The sequence below is a fragment of the Ctenopharyngodon idella genome, chromosome 21 (assembly GCF_019924925.1).
Source record: "Ctenopharyngodon idella isolate HZGC_01 chromosome 21, HZGC01, whole genome shotgun sequence".
NCBI classification, from domain to species: Eukaryota; Metazoa; Chordata; class Actinopteri; order Cypriniformes; family Xenocyprididae; genus Ctenopharyngodon; species Ctenopharyngodon idella.
Genome location: NC_067240.1, coordinates 20,921,571 through 20,938,375, shown reverse-complemented (window position 1 = coordinate 20,938,375; position 16,805 = coordinate 20,921,571). Strand labels below are relative to the sequence as shown.

The following is a 16,805-nucleotide window of genomic DNA, read 5'->3' as shown; positions in this document are numbered from 1 at the left end:
CTCTTTTCTCTTTGTGAATTTAAGGAGTGCTGGTCTGGTCTTGGTCTTGACTCAGTCTTGCCCCCTCAAAGTTTTGGTCTTGTCTTGGTCTCAACACACATTGGTCTTGGTCTGGACTTGGTCTCGAATTAGGTGGTCTTGCCTACAACACTATTTTATTCACAATATTCAGCACTATTTGCTTGGTGAAATGAGCATTGCACATGATCAGTGCCTGCAACTGTTCAAAAGATAGGTGCTAATTGTTTCTTTTTTTGAAGACCCTTATGCTCACCAAGGCTACATTTATTTGATCACAAATACTGTAGAAACAGTAATATTGTTAATAAAATAACTGTTTTCTATGTAAAAATATTTTAAAATGTAATTTATTCCTGTGATGGCAAAGCTGAATCAGCTCCAGTCTTCAGTGTCACGTGATCATTTAGAAATCATTCTAATACACTGATTTGGTGCTCAAGAAACATTTCTTATTATTATCAATGTTGAAAACAGTTGTGCTGCTTAATATTTTTGTGGAAAATTAGATTTTTTTCAGAATTCTTTGATGAATATAAAGTTCAAGAGAATAGCATTTGTCTTACATATAAATCTTTTGTAATAATGCAAAAGCTTTACTGTCACTTTTGATTCATTTAATTTATCCTTACTGAATAAAAGAATTTCCTTTAAAAAAAAAAAACCAACTTTTGAACAGAGTATATATATAATTTGCATATTTTTTGTATTTTAAATGAATACAATAATATAGACCTTATCTTAAAACATTTGATGACTGAGCAATATCCTTAGTCAGCATTTTTAAAACAAAGTCAACAAGTCAAGAAGATCTCAGTATGGGGTCACTGTGGGCTGATGTTTGGCCCACACACTGGACCCCGTTAGCTGGACACGGGGGTGGAAGTGGTCAAGGGATAATGGCCCTTTCTCTAATTTCATCAAGCCAACATCATATAGGACCCTCTGTGATGTCCATGGAAAGCAGGTAAAGTCTATAACTTTTGCATGATGCGTGCAAAAATACAAGAAATTGTCTGTTGAGAGAAAAATACTCTCACAAGAGTTATGCTGGTTATGCATTACCAGAAATCTACCATATAAAACACCACTGAAACCTTGCAGCTCAAATAAAACACATTTTTAAACTGCAGAAACCACAAGTTTGTCATCAAAAACACAAAGTAGATATATGCCTTTAAACCATCCAGAATGACTTGCCACATGTAAATGCGTTCCCAGCTAACAGGGAACATTCCTATAACTTTCACTAACGTTATGTAAAAGTTATGTAAATGTTAAAAAAAAAACTGTTCTTGATACATTAAAAAAACAGGACGTTTTCAACGTTTACAGAAAAACATTCAGAAAAACATTCAGAAATAACGTTTTCATAACTTAATGGGAATGTTAGCAAAACATTCTAAGAAAATTTTTGTTAGCTGGGTTACTGTAAATACAATTTTTTTTCTTTCAAACTAAGGAATGATTAAAACATAATTTTCTGTTGATAAAGCAACTTGTTTTGAACTTGTTTAACATTCCTTTAACACAAGTTATAGCAGTGTGGGAAGAGAACAGAGGGTTACAGGAGTAAAGTCAGCTTTTCTGTCTCCTGTCTTTCTGACCTTTGACCCCAGTGAGTGTCCAGCAGAAGCTGACATAAGATCTCTTCTGCTGACCTGTTCTGAAGGACGTCTATACATTCATTGCTCCACGCCTCCACATTGTCTTCTATTGTCCATGTCCCAGCATGTGTCCTCTGGACTTTACAGGAGAAGCTGTTATGCTAATCGCTAATGTGTTACAATTGCAATACTGTTGATACTGTGCATGTACAGACCAGCCCAGAACCTTAGTTTTTTAATAAACTTGTTATCAATAATATACATGTTGTTGCGATCAGTGTTCTATTTCTAATGAAGGAACTATTGTTCAATGAAAGAGCCAGAACATGAGCACTTAAGAACATCTCAGTCTCAACATTTATCTAAACATGTACAGTCATATATTTGTAGATTTTGTGTTTTTGTGTGTGTGTGTGTGTGTGTGTGTGTGTGTGTGTTTTAGAATTTAACAACTAGGATGAGTGAATGTATGTAATTTTAATAAATGTAATTTTATTTAGGCTACTGTTATTTTAATGTAATTTCTACTGTATTCTTCCCTCTCTGTCCTCCATTTGAAATCTGGTAATTATAGTGTAGTTCAAAAGTCTGAAACCACTAGTGAAAATGCATTTGCATTTTTAATTTTTTTTTAAAATCATTTTCATTATAAATTAAATTGGAAGCATTACAATTTTTACTGAAAAGTTGAATTAAAAAAAGGAAAAATTGTAGTATTTGATAAGCGTCCTAGTACTGCAGAATTTTGTAGAACTTTTGTAATATATATATATACATTATATATATATACACACACACACACACACCGATCAGGCATAACATTATGACCACTGACAGGTGAAGGGAATAACACTGATTATCTCTTCATCACGGCACCTGTTAGTGGGTGGGATATATTACACAGTGTCTACATCAGATGCGAGAGGCGCGATGCGACGTGACAAAAGACAATAGAATCCATTATAATCAATGACGTTGTCTACACTGGATGCGGCACGACGCAAGCGACAAATCTCCCACAGTAAATTGTTGCCTCGTTCTATTTATGACGTTCTGACATGAAGGACAAATGCTTTGTGACGGGCGCTTTGTCGTGTCCAGTGTAGACACCTTTTAGGCTAGCTGTTGTGACGTAAGCGACAACGGTCACGTCTGGTGTAGACACAGTGTTAGGCAGCAAGTGAACATTTTGTCCTCAAAGTTGATGTGTTAGAAGTAGGAAAAATGGGCAAGCGTAAGGATTTGAGCGAGTTTGACAAGGGTCAAATTGTGATGGCTAGACGACTGGGACAGAGCATCTCCAAAACTGCAGCTCTTGTGGGGTGTTCCCGGTCTGCAGTGGTCAGTATCTATCAAAAGTGGTCCAAGGAAGGGACAGTGGTGAACTGGCAATAGGACCATGGGCGGCCAAAGCTCAATGATGCACGTGGGGAGCAAAGGCTGACCCATGTGGTCAGATCCAACAGACGAGCTACTGTAGCTTGAATTGCTCAAGAAGTTAATGCTGGTTCTGATAGAAAGGGGTCAGGGGCTGCATAGCCGCAGACCAGTCAGGGTGCTCATGCTGACCCCTGTCCACCGCCGAAAGGGCCAACAGTGGGCACGTGCATCAGAACTGGACCACGGAGCAATGGAAGAAGGTGGACTGGTCTGATGAATCACATTTTCTTTTACATCATGTGGATGTAAGTCGCTTTCCTGGGGAACACATGGCACCAGGATGCACTATGGGAAGAAGGCAAGCCGGCGGAGGCAGTGTGATGCTTTGGGCAATGTTCTGCTGGGAAACCTTGGGTTCTGCCATGTGGCTGTTACTTTGACATGTACCACCTACCTAAGCATTGTTGCAGACCATGTACAGCCTTTCATGGAAACAGTATTCCCTGGTGGCTGTGGCCTCTTTCAGCAGGATAATGCACCCTGCCACAAAGCAAAAATGGTTCAGGAATTGATTGAGGAGCACAGCAATGAGTTTGAGGTGTTGACTTGGCCTCCAAATTCCCCAGATCTCAATCCAATCAAGCATCTGTGGGATGTGCTGAACAAACAAGTCCGATCCATGGAGGCCACAAGATTAGGAAGGTGGTCATAATGTTATGCCTGATTGTTGTATATATATATATATATATATATATATATATATAGTCTTCAGTGTCACATGATCCTTTAGAATGATTTACTGCTCAATTAACATTTCTTTATCTTCACTTTGCACAAGGAGTGACCCAATACTGTATAATACTAAACAAAATGAATACATTTAATTTTTGCATATTTTCCTATTATTTATTTTCTGAACCTGAACTGGACTTTGTAAATATTCAGAACCACTGCCAGGTTCAGTAATAAATCAGTACTTGTTTTCTTCAGTGTCAAAAACTGATACACTGAAACTTTTTGCAGTCATGCACTTGCTTCACTAAGAAATGAATCCCCAGGGTACTGTGTTAAGTAGTTTAGTTTCCATGGAAAAAAACTGTAATCACATGCTAGAGAAGTCATGTGAGAAGAGGAAAGGAAATGGCTTCACCTGTTCACTTCCTAAAAGTGAACTCAGATGATACTTGAATGCCCTTTGACCAGTGAGACAACAAGGGAAATAGACCTAATGGGGCATGGAAAACAAATACACACCCTTTTATTGCCCATCTCTGTCTCCACCCCTCCTTCACACCTCTGAGTTTCCATTAGTGTGTGTGAACACATTTTCTATGCAAAGTGTGGCCCTACTTTCTGCTATGGCAAATTCTTTCTCAAAGAAATAAACATATCATAATTGTCTTAAACTAATAAAAATGAGCACTAAAGCCAGGAGGTATTCTTCAAAAAATGTATTATTCATCGATTTAAACAAATATAAATATGATTGAGGTGATTCAAAAACTTATATAAAAAAGCCTTTAGGCAGTTATACACATTCTCATAATATTATGGAGTAGTGTGAAATCAATCCCTGAGAAGCAATTATATTTGTAGCATCTTTTGGGATCTCTTTTATGTGCAAGTCCATGCATTGAAATGGAAAGACCACTTTGATGTTGTGAAAAATGTGAATTTACACAATAATGTGATGATTTTCTTTCAGAATATGGGATACATTTCAAATCTCAAACATACGTGTGGAAAACAAAATCTCATCTGTGATCGACTATTTTTGTTGTCATTGTTGTTGCTTTGCCTGAAAAGTTGACCTTGTGTTTTATAACAAACCATATTTCCTCATTAAATCGTATGTACAGCATCATTGAAGGTTTCATCACCTAAAACCGATGGGTGTGAAAGCTTCGGCTCAGTATTCAATCGTCTTAGCAAGTTCCGCCAGTTTGTTCTGTCATCCATTATGGCTTAAAGCTGTAATATATCAATCATTATTCTTCATTTTTTTGCAGAATCCAGAGGCAGTGCTGCTCCTATTGTTTCTCCATGCTGACAGGTTACCAACGTAACTGAGAAACGCAGAGGTCACGGACTGCTGTTGCTAAGCTGCCAAGGAAGTTCTCGCTTCGGTGCGTTTGTTCACCAGGCCTGCAATGGACACTGCAGTGACAACAGAGAGTATTGATTATCCATCATGAACACAATATATGCACAGTTTATGTACAGAGAGAAATAGCAACATTGACCACTTTATAAAAATGTATCCACCTTATTTTGCAATGCGGAAGTAAGCTATTTTATGTGAATGTGCGAGACTTCAGATCCATTAGCTGCTATAAGTAAATAGCTAGAAAAATAATAAAATGCACAAACCAGTGTTTATGTATACAATAATAAGTAAAAAAAAATCCTCACACATTCAAGTTACAAATGGCTGCACTCGCTCTTATGTTTAAAATAAGGTGGATAAAAAGTACCAGAAACTGAAGTTTGACCTGCTTGCTGGAGCCCAGGTGTGTGATGGTGCTGGTGTCCATGGTCGTATATCGAGATGGATGGGAAAACTGGGCAGCTTCTTGTTTGGGAGAGTACACTGAAAAAGACAGGCGAAATGTGAGTTTTTTGCACAGTGTTGTTCAGGATCACAATATGTTCTGCATTAATAAGCACTGGTAATTACTGTGCGACTGTGTGAAGGGCTGCTGGGAGAGGTGAGCTGTGGTCAGCTGCGTCAGGCTGGTGTTCTGTGGGAACTGCATGGGCTGCAGGGTGGTGAGTCCAGACACGCTGTTGATGACTGGCACGCTCTGAGACTGAGGAGATGCCAGACCTGGCAAAATGTTAAAAACCATGTCAAAGCCATAACTTATTGGTCAAAATGTTCTGAAAGATTTGAAAATGAAAAGAATTAAAATAATAATAATCCTTTATACTAAACTGTATGTATTATTTAAATCACACACACATTTTCAAAACTTCATTTAGTATGATTTATAAGCTTTTTTTCTCATTGGGACCAAAAAATGTCCCCATGAGGTAAAAATTTACTGGTATTGCTGTCCTTGTGGACACACACACACACACACACACACACACACACACACACACACACACACACACACACATATGTTTGTTTTTGTGAATTGTGGGGACATTCCATAGGCGTAATGGTTTTTATACTGTACAAACCGTATTTTCTATCCCCCTACACTACCCCTACTCCTAAACCTACCCATCAGAGAAAATTGTGCACATTTTTACTTTCTCAAAAAAACTCATTCTGTATGATTTATAAGCCTTTTGAAAAATGGGGACATTTTTCAACCTTGTAATACCTATGTCATACCCATGTCATTATACAAATTTGTGTGCTGATATGTTACAAAAACGTGCGCGCGCACACACACACACACGTCTGGTTCACTATCCTTGTAGGGAACCCCTAAAACTACCCATCACAAAAAACTTTCAGCATTTTTACATTTTCAAAAAAACACCATTTAGTATGTTTATTAATCCATTTCCCCCATGGGGACTACCACAAAGTAATATAAACCTGCACACATACACACACACACACACCAGGGTTATTACAGTTAACTAAAACTAAAATCATAAAAAAAAAAAAAAAAAAAACATTTTTCTTACTTGAAATATAATAAACATTAACAAAAATAAGTTTAAAAAACCCTGAAATTTAATGTTTTCATTTTTTCTTATTTTTATTTAGTTTGTCTTAATGTACTAAAAAAAACTAAACCTATTACTGAATTAAAAATGTATAAAAACTATATAGACAAAAAAAAAATCAACTGGAAAAAATACACAACTAAATTACTAAAATGTTAGTACTAAACTAACATTAAAATGAAAATTGAAAATTAAAATTTACATTCTCTAATGTTTCTGCAATAATTTATGTTACGCCGCAATAAAAAAAAAGAATTAAAGGGGCCACATCCTACACTTTTTCAAAATTTTGAGCCCATTTATGTTCTTTTTTTGCACCAGAACAGTCACATTTTAGTTTTACATGATGACTTGAATCTTTAATCCTTAGAATTTAACAGGATGATTTTGCTATTGTTTCTTTAAGGCTTGTAAATGAACCAGTAAATGAACTCTGTTATTATTGGCTGATGTACGTTTACTGGCTTAGGCAAGTGTGCAAATACAAACTCACTTGACCTAAGCATAAAATGTTCTTGTATTACTGTGGTGGTCAGACACTCCAGTACTCAAGAGGGCGATAGAGTGACCTTTAAACATCTGTGTCTTTAAACCAGATGTGTCATCACTCAGTAGCTAGCTATAAACATGTTTATAAGATCTAACTATATCTGAAACTAGAGCTTAATCAGACTGTTGCTCCTGTTATCAAAACATTGCTCTGTTTAAGAATCTCGACCAGTACTGCACGGCAACAGTGTCTCAACCAGTGATGTGAGTTTGGGGGTGTGGCTATCTGTTTGTCTGAACAATGGAAGGAGGAGGGAGTGTTTGGAGAACCTTTAATTATTTTTGAAATTCCATTTGATAACTAATAAGAAAAAATGAATGACAGTGTACGTTAGTGGTTCTTAAACTTTTCAGGCCAAATACCACCTTTCATCATATCAGAAACACATAATAGTATTTTATATTATATATATATATATATATATATATATATATATATTATCATTATAGGTAATTTTACTGTAATATACAGTCTATTTGTGTTTTTTGCAAGACAAACTACGAATTACTGCATAATTACAATGGAAAAAAGAATATATACAGGCACCATTATGCCATCAAGAAATACCTGAAACATAGTCACTGTATTATTTTCTGGCAACCACGGCTGCAGTTTTTACCATAAATTTAATAGGACATTTTTTACAGTGTACAGTACGTACATCAGTGGTTTAAGAACCACTGATGTAAGATATGAAGAAGGAGGAGGAGGAAATAAAATGGTGATACACTCACTTTGAGCGGCCAGGCTCATAATGAGGCTCTGTGCTTGCTGATGATGATGATGATGATGAGACGACTGAGACAGACTATGAATGTTGGTCAAAGTGCTCACAGGAGGCAAGACTCCACCAGAGACCGAGATCTGAACACACATACACACACACACAATGTAAATACATATAAGGTACACAAACACTTTGCAAGTAAGGACGTGGTTCCTTTCCTCTGGTGAAAAGCGGTGTTTTCGGACTGTGAGAGCACGCTAACATAACATAACAAATGTTTATTGGGGGGGACCAATTCACACCGGCAATAAAAGTGAATAAAGGCAGGGTTGCGGTGTTAAACATACTGTCTGCACATGCTAGATCAATGCTCTCTTTGACCTAGTTGAGTCAGTTTTCAAATAAAGGCGACTTTATCAATCATGTCTGTAAAATGTACATTGATCTCTGCGACTACATGGGAGTTCAGGTTGAAAAAAGGGCTGGTAGACCCGTACTTGTCAAAGCGTGCACGTCGTGACAGTTTTTCCTTTACCATTTTGGCATCCGGCGATAACAAGCCATGGCAGGGGTCCAGACTACCCGGAGACACCTGCTGCAATACTGATTGGCTGCTACCATGGTGACTGATGGTTGTGGAGGAAGTGACCTCACTTGTTCCTTGTTGACTGTACCTGAGTTCTAGATCGAAAAACACAAGAAACACATCTGTAATGTTGTCCACAGTTAATGCTTTGACAACAAAAATGTGCGATTTGTTGTTTTGTCACTCCGAAAATGGTGAGAAACAGAGAAACCTGCTAGTGGACACATACTGACCTGATTCTGTCTATCTTTATTTGACCTCATTGTGTAGTTGTAAATGCAGCTAAAATGATAAGAGTCTGCGGTCCAAACACTGAAAGGCCTTTATGAGGCTGTCTATTCCTTATATGCATTCTCATAAACATACCTGAAATCTGATTATGCTAAATGTTGTGCATTTTCTTGCTCCGGGCAAACAAATACAATCAAAGAGCTTTTGAACAGTTGGAGGTCAGTGACTGAAGCAGAACACACAGGTTGAGCAAACACGCTGTTCTCTGACTCACTCTCTTGACGTAATATTAATCCATTTGTAAACATTCTGCGGAATTCGGTCCATTTCACAGGCTGACAGTTTATAGCTTTTCAACGGAAAAGCGTCCTTTTGTAGTTGCCAAAAGTTAAGCTGAAGCATTTTTGATTTTATTATATGATCGTTTTAAGATCCTGCATGATCTTTCTGGGTTTAAAATACTTTTTTTTTTTTTTTCCAACAAGCTATCGATCTTCTGAGGGAGCAAATTTGTGTTACACACCCTCCCAGACAAAAAGCTCGAACCTTGACTTGACCCTGGTTTGACCCTAAAGATTTTACGTCCCTTTATCTCACATGTGTCTGCGGGTGTGGCTGTGTGTTTTGTTCACACACCAATGGGATGAAAGAATTCCAATGAAACACGTACACTTTTACTGCATATGTGAACCCTGTTTACACCTTGATATTAACACTCATAACGCTTAAATACAGCCGTAAACTAGGGTTATTATCATTAACTAAAACTATTAAAAACATCTGTGTTCATTGAAATAAAATAAAATAAAATAAAATGTAAATATTAGATTAAAAAATCTGAAATGCTGTGTTGGAAACTAACTGATATAAGTTTAAGTTGAAGCACTGAAATGACTTACTGGAATAAATAAAAACAAAAACTGAACAAAAATTAAAACTGAAATAAAAAATAAATTAAACCTAAACAGTAATTTTAAAAATAATAATAATAAAAATGACAATATAAAAATAAAACCAAATTCAAAATGTTAATAAAAACTATGATAGTATATAAATCATATTAAAATAACGTGGTTTGCATGACATCGGATTACCTGAGACAGACGTTAATACCAGGTGTAAACAGAGTCTGTGATTGTGTTTTTTGTGTGATTATTGCATGCACAGCAGTGAGATCTTACTTGAATCTGAGGTACCATGATGGTGCTGGGTATGTGATGACACATGGGACAACAGGGGGTTCATGCTGTGGGGTGGATATGTGTCCATGGCCAGCTTCTGTCTGAAGGCTTCCTCCTTACGCCGGTTAGCAAACCAGTTGTACACACGAACCTCCGTGACCAGGTTAGATCCAAGTCCATGAGCTTTCGAGGGCGACACACCTCTCTGCACACACTCTGCCCTGAAAACAACATGAAAAATAACTAATAGATAAAATGTGTTCAAATAAATGTATATCTTATACTGTCAGAAAAAAATAAAAAACAAATGTAATTAATGAGATGTAATTTAACATATGTATAATAAAACTAAAACTAATGTGCCACTGTGTTTTAAAGTATAAATAAAAATAAATATAAATAAATAATTAGTTACCCAACCAAAATCTGAGAAACAAGAGAATATAAAAATAAAATCATTTACAAAAAGTGTCAGTACTTTAAAAAGACACAGTATATATTTTATGTAATATAATAAAATGCAAAACATAAAAATAGATAATACATATAAAAATAATATAATACATGTTAGGGTTAAAACTAATATTAATAACTGTGTCTGTAGATGCAGTTGTTCATGTTATAATTTCACTGAAACGGACAACAGTACAGATGGAGAGAGAACATTACCTGTTGCATTCCTCCACCAGCGCCTCCCTCTCTTCTTTGCTGGGGTTCTTCTGCCGTTCATAAGCCTGATACAGTATTTCTTGAGATGCCGGACCCCATTTGAAACGGTTTCGTCTCATCCTCTTAGAACCCGGCTCCCCCTCATCTCCGACTGGTCCTCCAGAACCTCCCGCAGCGCCCGAACAGTGTCCGGTATGATTGAATTCTGGGAAAAAAAACAGGACCTGATCCTGACTGCCTGAGTCACTGGGGTCAGAGCCCTGAACACGGTCGAACTCTGCGGAAATAAGAGGGGGACACGATTGGGGCAGAGTAAGGCAGAATCATCATAGATAGTGCTTGGATGGGGAGGCCCATAATGAAGATGCTATTTTGAGTACGGTAATAGTAATAGATCCAAGTATTGGGCTTACAGAACGGAGTTTGTACATATATATATATATATATATATATATATATGTGTGTGTGTGTGTGTGTGTGTGTGTGTATATATATATATATATAGGCCTATATGTACTTCCATACAAATTGGCGCAAACTACTTGTTTCTTAAAATATGATGACTGTCAAAAATGACTTCATAAATGTAGGCTAGCAAAGAACAACATTATGCAGTCTACAAACCTATGAATAAATTATCTTCTAAATTATCTGAACAACAAAGTCTGAGAAACAAGAGTATATAAAAAAATACAAACATTCCCAAAAGAGAATTTTTATATAGATTTAAATAAATGTGGTGTAATTTGTAATAGACAGTCTATATTGTATGTAATGTAATAAAATGCAGTATATAAAAAACAATAGGCTAAAATACGTTTTACAAGTATATAATATGTAATATAATATAATAATTGTTTTATATAAAAACATCAATACCAGAGGCAAACAAAAAAAATAAAAAATAAAATATAGCTTATAAAATAAAAAGAGCTTAAAAATAAATTTCACTTGTATGTTTTGATCTATAATGCAAAGAGATTTATTTATTTTTAAGCATGACTTAAAAAGTGTCCAAAGGGCAACAAAACAAAGTCTACATATTTGGAGAAGATAAAGATTTGAACGTTATACAGATGCTGACTTACGTCTGTCGATTTCGCGCTGTTTCTGGACATACCAGGTGTAAAGCGCGGCTCGTTTGGCCGTCTTCATCGGTGTGCCTTTATTCAGGTGCTGCGACAGGTGAGACTGATTGAGACCCGTCACGTCCACCACCTCGCGCTGAGGAATATTGTGCTGCTGCATGTATCCTTTCACAGTGCGCGCGACGCGCCACGGGTCCTCACTGACAACGACACGACCCACTGATATGAGCAATCAGAAGTACTAACTTTGCATTATTGTTATGTGTTTATGTTTTAATATTTTAGGTTGTGTACAATTATGCCTTTTTGTTTTGAAAAGCCCAAATATAAAAAAAGACTACAGTCTAAAATATAGCCTAAACTACCTGACATGGAATAACATTTAATATTAATTTAAAAAATAAAAACAGCATGCAAAAATATTTCAAAAGTAACTCAGACATAATAAAAACAATTAATGTTTTCTAATTAGTATTAGTCTCGAAGTTTAAAAAAACGAATTGTAATTTCCAAAAAAGAATTTCCCCTTCTATCCAAACTGAGTTGATTATGTGGGATTAATAACTGTATAATAACGGTATGAGAACTGGATATAGTCATACAATAAAATAAGAAATAATTAATAATGCTATAATAGGACCTGCCATTGTTTGCATATAATTTGAAATGCCTCTAATTCTATAGGCTACGTCAATACCATGCCACATTAGCCTACCTTAATAATTCTGTTATTTGTCTCCTGTGAAATAAATTTGACCAGCACTCAGCATATAACAAGTAAAACACTTGTGAACGGTTCAGTATGTTTAAACAAAAAATGAAAATGTCTGACGGATCCGCTCATGTTTGTTTGGGGAAATAACCCCTCACATTAGAGTGTGCTCAAGAATGTTGATTTAAGACTATAACTTTGGACAATGAATAACTAGATATCTTTTCCCTCTATTCATACGACATTGTGTATCTTTCTGTTGATGATTTATAGAAATAAATTAATAACAACTACACGTGGTTTCGTTTTGACTTTACGTCAATATCTATATTGTCTTCTATATAGCCTACTTTTACACAGGAACATTTAGATTTTTTGCCTAAATTTCAAATGTATTCGATTTTTTGCCTAAAGCTGCATAATTAAGTTATTAAAACAATGTTAAAATAATACTGAAATAAGAAAAAAAAAAATATCTGCATCACAATAATTTTGGTATCCTATTGGTTTCGTCAGATCAGTTTATAAAAAAAATGGGCAAGCAAAAGTATTTTTTTTTTATAGATAAAACAAAATAAATAAATTAAATAGGATAAAATTAAACAAGTTTCTACTGAGAAATTAGAAGAATTACTACAGGCACACGGTTATTTTATATAGCTGCTCATTATTGCGCACTGTTCTTATGCGATTAAAATTAAACTAACATGTAGGCCTACATTGTAACGTGACGTGTTGCATTTTTTTATTTTTTTATTATTTGCATATAATAGCCTATTTTAATAAGGTGCCATTTAGTTAATAAAATGAAAAGTCAAGTATCTGTATCTGAATAACTCACGATAACATGCGCTCCACCTCCGCGCGCTGCTCCGCCGCCTCCTCAGTGTTGAGAGACTGCAGCTCCCGCAAGATCGGCGGCGTGTCGAAGTCATCCCCGTCATCCGAGCCTTCATCACCGGACAGTTTGCCGCCTTTACCCTGCGCGCTGGTCAGAGTCAGAAACACCGGCTTTGAATCATTGGAGTCGCTGCCGCCGTTGCTAGCTGGGGACAAGGGTTTTTCCATTTTTATTCCGAATTCGGCGGGACACGGACATAAATCCTCCAGCGCCTGGACCAGCACATCCTTAGTGACCCCCGAGTCCAACAAGGCGCTCAGGAGCTCCTGCTGAAGCGATGTCAACTTGGACACCATGTCGGTAAACATCAATCCGGTCTCGTTGAAAATCCTCGCGGCCTCGGTAAATAGTGTGAAATTAACTGAAACGAAGGGTGAGTTTTTGAGGACGGAAGCACATGAGACTAAAGTGTCTCAACGCAAAGTTTTGCAGTTGTCCAGTGCACGAGCGCACCTGCTGAAGGAAGTAGTTCCACGTTCCTGGTGGGCGGAGCTGACTTTATGGTCATTGGCTGTTGCACCTTATGCAAATGATGTTTACTAGTTTATGAATACGCTAATATAAATGAGGAATTTGATTGGCTACCTTTGGGGTAACTTTCTGTATAAGTCTACTTTTGTATAGGCGAAACTACATCATACAGTGTTACACAGTTCATTTAGATTATAAATTAAAAAGATTTAAATAAAAGCTTTAAACACAATAAATAAAAAATACTGCATTATAAACATGTAATAGGTAATTGTAATTTTATTCTCAAGTGAAGAACTCATTGCTGGGTTATTTCAAATCATGTTTGGGTCAAATATGGACAAACCCAACCGCTGGTTTAAATTTTCTAATTAAATTTTAAACCCAACCGTTGGGTTTGGCCATATTTTAAACAATAAAACAATCCAGCATTGAGTTTTCTCCAGAATAAAAGACGGCACCCCCCTCTGAAAAAAAAAAAAAAAAGATAATTGATTAATCGTTATATTTGTTATTATTGGTTAGTTTTTGTTATGTTCCTATAATGCGTTCATTTTATGAGAGATAATCATAACTCATAGACCCCACCACATTTTTCATCATTCGTAGACCCCTCATTCTTTGTAATGTAGGCTAGTTATTAATCATTTTCTCATTTATTTGATTCTGAAAAGCAAAATGTGACTTTTTAATGAGCAAAAATGTTGATCCGTGATAAGGTGTACGTCCACAGTAAATGTCAGTGAAAAATCAGCATTTGTGTTTTTTTTTTTTTTTTTTTTCATAAATAGATGAATCAAAATGCTACATAAAAAGAAATCATTATGAAATTTAAAATCTTAGACCACAATGTGAGTAATTCACAGGATCAAATCTGCTGCTGTAACAGAATTTTAATGCATTCTGCATTTCAACCTTTCTCACACATTTTGGGACTGGTCATTTCTCAATCATTAACAGCAGTTAATAACAAACTTACAGAAATTACATATTTTTTTCCAGGATGTGAAACTACTTCTGTTGTGAAAGCTGCAGTGGAGTGTGACTGTATCGGATGAATAATTTGTTAGTTTTTTTCTCTTCTGACCAGGAGGTTTTGTATGTTGTTCCTTGACACTATCAAAGGCTCTGCTGTCTCCCTATCAAAGCCCTAAATATGGCTAATTTGCCTGCAGTTTGAACCCAGAGATATTAGAGTCGATTGATAAGCATCCATTCATAAATATTTGATCTCAGTGAGACATTTACAGATATATTTTACTTTTATAAGTATGGCTAAAATAAGCTTAAAATGGTGCAATTAGTAAAACTTTTATACTTACACACACACACACACACACACACACACACATTTTAGACATGATGGGTAAGCTGGGGAATTAGTGACCAGAAAGATGAGTTCCGGTCAGTAAGCTGGACCTTGACTTGGACTCAAAAGGACACAAACACAAGTACACACACACACACACATACACACGGAGAGAAGTTTATTTCTGTAAGAGCTGGTGTTCAGAGCTGGTGTTTTGTGAGATAGGTGAGGTCTCGAGGCATTTATTGTCTGTGTTTGCAGTGACAGAACTGTGTCCACAGGTGTTACAACATATAAAGACTTCGTTGATCACCCTGTTAGACATTAACCACAGTAATCTAACCTTCATGAGCTTCCTTTTCATGATGATGCGCATGATTATGATTGTGTTATAAAACAGCCTAGGTGTGTGAATATATACACACAACACATTTTCCTATATCTTTTGCACAATATTATAGGATGAATTACAAATTAAAGGATTACAAACTACTTTAAAATGCAGATGGTTTTTATTAAAGCTATACCATCATTTCTTTTTTTGTTTTTTTTTTGTTTCCATGTTCAAGGTGCGAGAAATGATCAGAAATTTTGGCTAATTATATATTATTGATTGAGTAGTGCGGTAAACTACAACTGACCGCAAGCTCTGAGCATTTGTCAAAATTAAAGTGACTGAAAGATATCACACTCATTTCCTTTAAGGAGGCAGAGGAGCAAATGAGATTGGTCGCAGAGGAAATAAGGAGTGTGAGTGGAGCTACTCTCCCAGAACGGACCGCAGCTCTGAAGCCCCCGCTGATTTAAAAATCCCCCTTAGAGAAATCTTCTATTCACACAATATACCAAGGCCTTCTTTATAGATTCTTGACTCCACAATCTAAAAGATTCTGTCTGTCTGTCTATCTATCTATCTATCTATCTATCTGTCTATCTGTCTGTCTGTCTGTCTGCCTGTCTATCCATCTATCATCTTTCTGTCTGTCTGTCTATCTACCTACAGGCAGACAGATAGATAGATAGATAGACAGGTGACAGATAGATAGGTGACAGACAGACATATATAGAAAGACAGACAGAAAAATGATAGATAGATAGATAGATAGATAGATAGATAGATAGATAGATAGATAGATAGACAGGTGTCAGAGACAGATAGGTGACAGACAGACAGAAAGATGATAGATAGATAGAAAGATGATAGACAGATAAATATAGATGACAGACAGATAGAAAGACAGAAAAAAAATGATAGATAGATAGATAGATAGATAGATAGATAGATAGATAGATAGATAGTGACAGACAGACAGAAAGATGATAGATAGACAGAAAGATGATAGTCAGGTGTCAGATAGATAGATAGATAGATAGATAGATAGATAGATAGATAGATGACAGACAAAAAAAATTAGATAGATGACTAGTAAATTTTTTATCCCTATAATTAGAAGCAGCTTTTTAAAAACAACATTAAGATGATTGTCTAGTTTTCAGACATTGAGAATTTCCAAGAATTTTCCACTTTTTGCTTGTAAAAGCCAGTTTTATCAACATTAAAAGTAAAATCAACGAACATTTACATGATTATAATAAAGGCTTTTTTTATTATCTACTTTTTCTACAAACTTTTGACCCCCACTGAGTGTGTGCAAAAATCACTTGACATTTCATGTAAATTGCACAGG

General features: G+C 36.0%; 1 protein-coding gene across 3 annotated transcripts; it reads right to left on the bottom strand.

Moving 5' to 3' along the window:
* Positions 1–4,441: 4,441 nt before the first annotated feature.
* hnf1bb (HNF1 homeobox Bb) lies at positions 4,442–13,790 on the bottom strand. Of its 3 annotated transcripts, none has more exons than XM_051876608.1 (9): positions 13,278–13,790; positions 11,725–11,924; positions 10,637–10,913; positions 9,968–10,188; positions 8,505–8,650; positions 7,977–8,106; positions 5,683–5,832; positions 5,480–5,595; positions 4,442–5,162 (listed from the first exon to the last, which is right to left on the bottom strand). In XM_051876608.1, exons 1-9 carry the CDS (start codon positions 13,643–13,645, stop codon positions 5,142–5,144), a joined length of 1,629 nt encoding a protein of 542 aa, XP_051732568.1. In that variant the 5' UTR covers positions 13,646–13,790; the 3' UTR covers positions 4,442–5,141. The 3 variants fall into 3 exon arrangements, with proteins under 3 accessions (XP_051732568.1, XP_051732570.1, XP_051732569.1); XM_051876610.1 differs by having other exon boundaries at positions 10,637–10,841; XM_051876609.1 differs by having other exon boundaries at positions 5,498–5,595; positions 13,278–13,788.
* Positions 13,791–16,805: the final 3,015 nt, after the last annotated feature.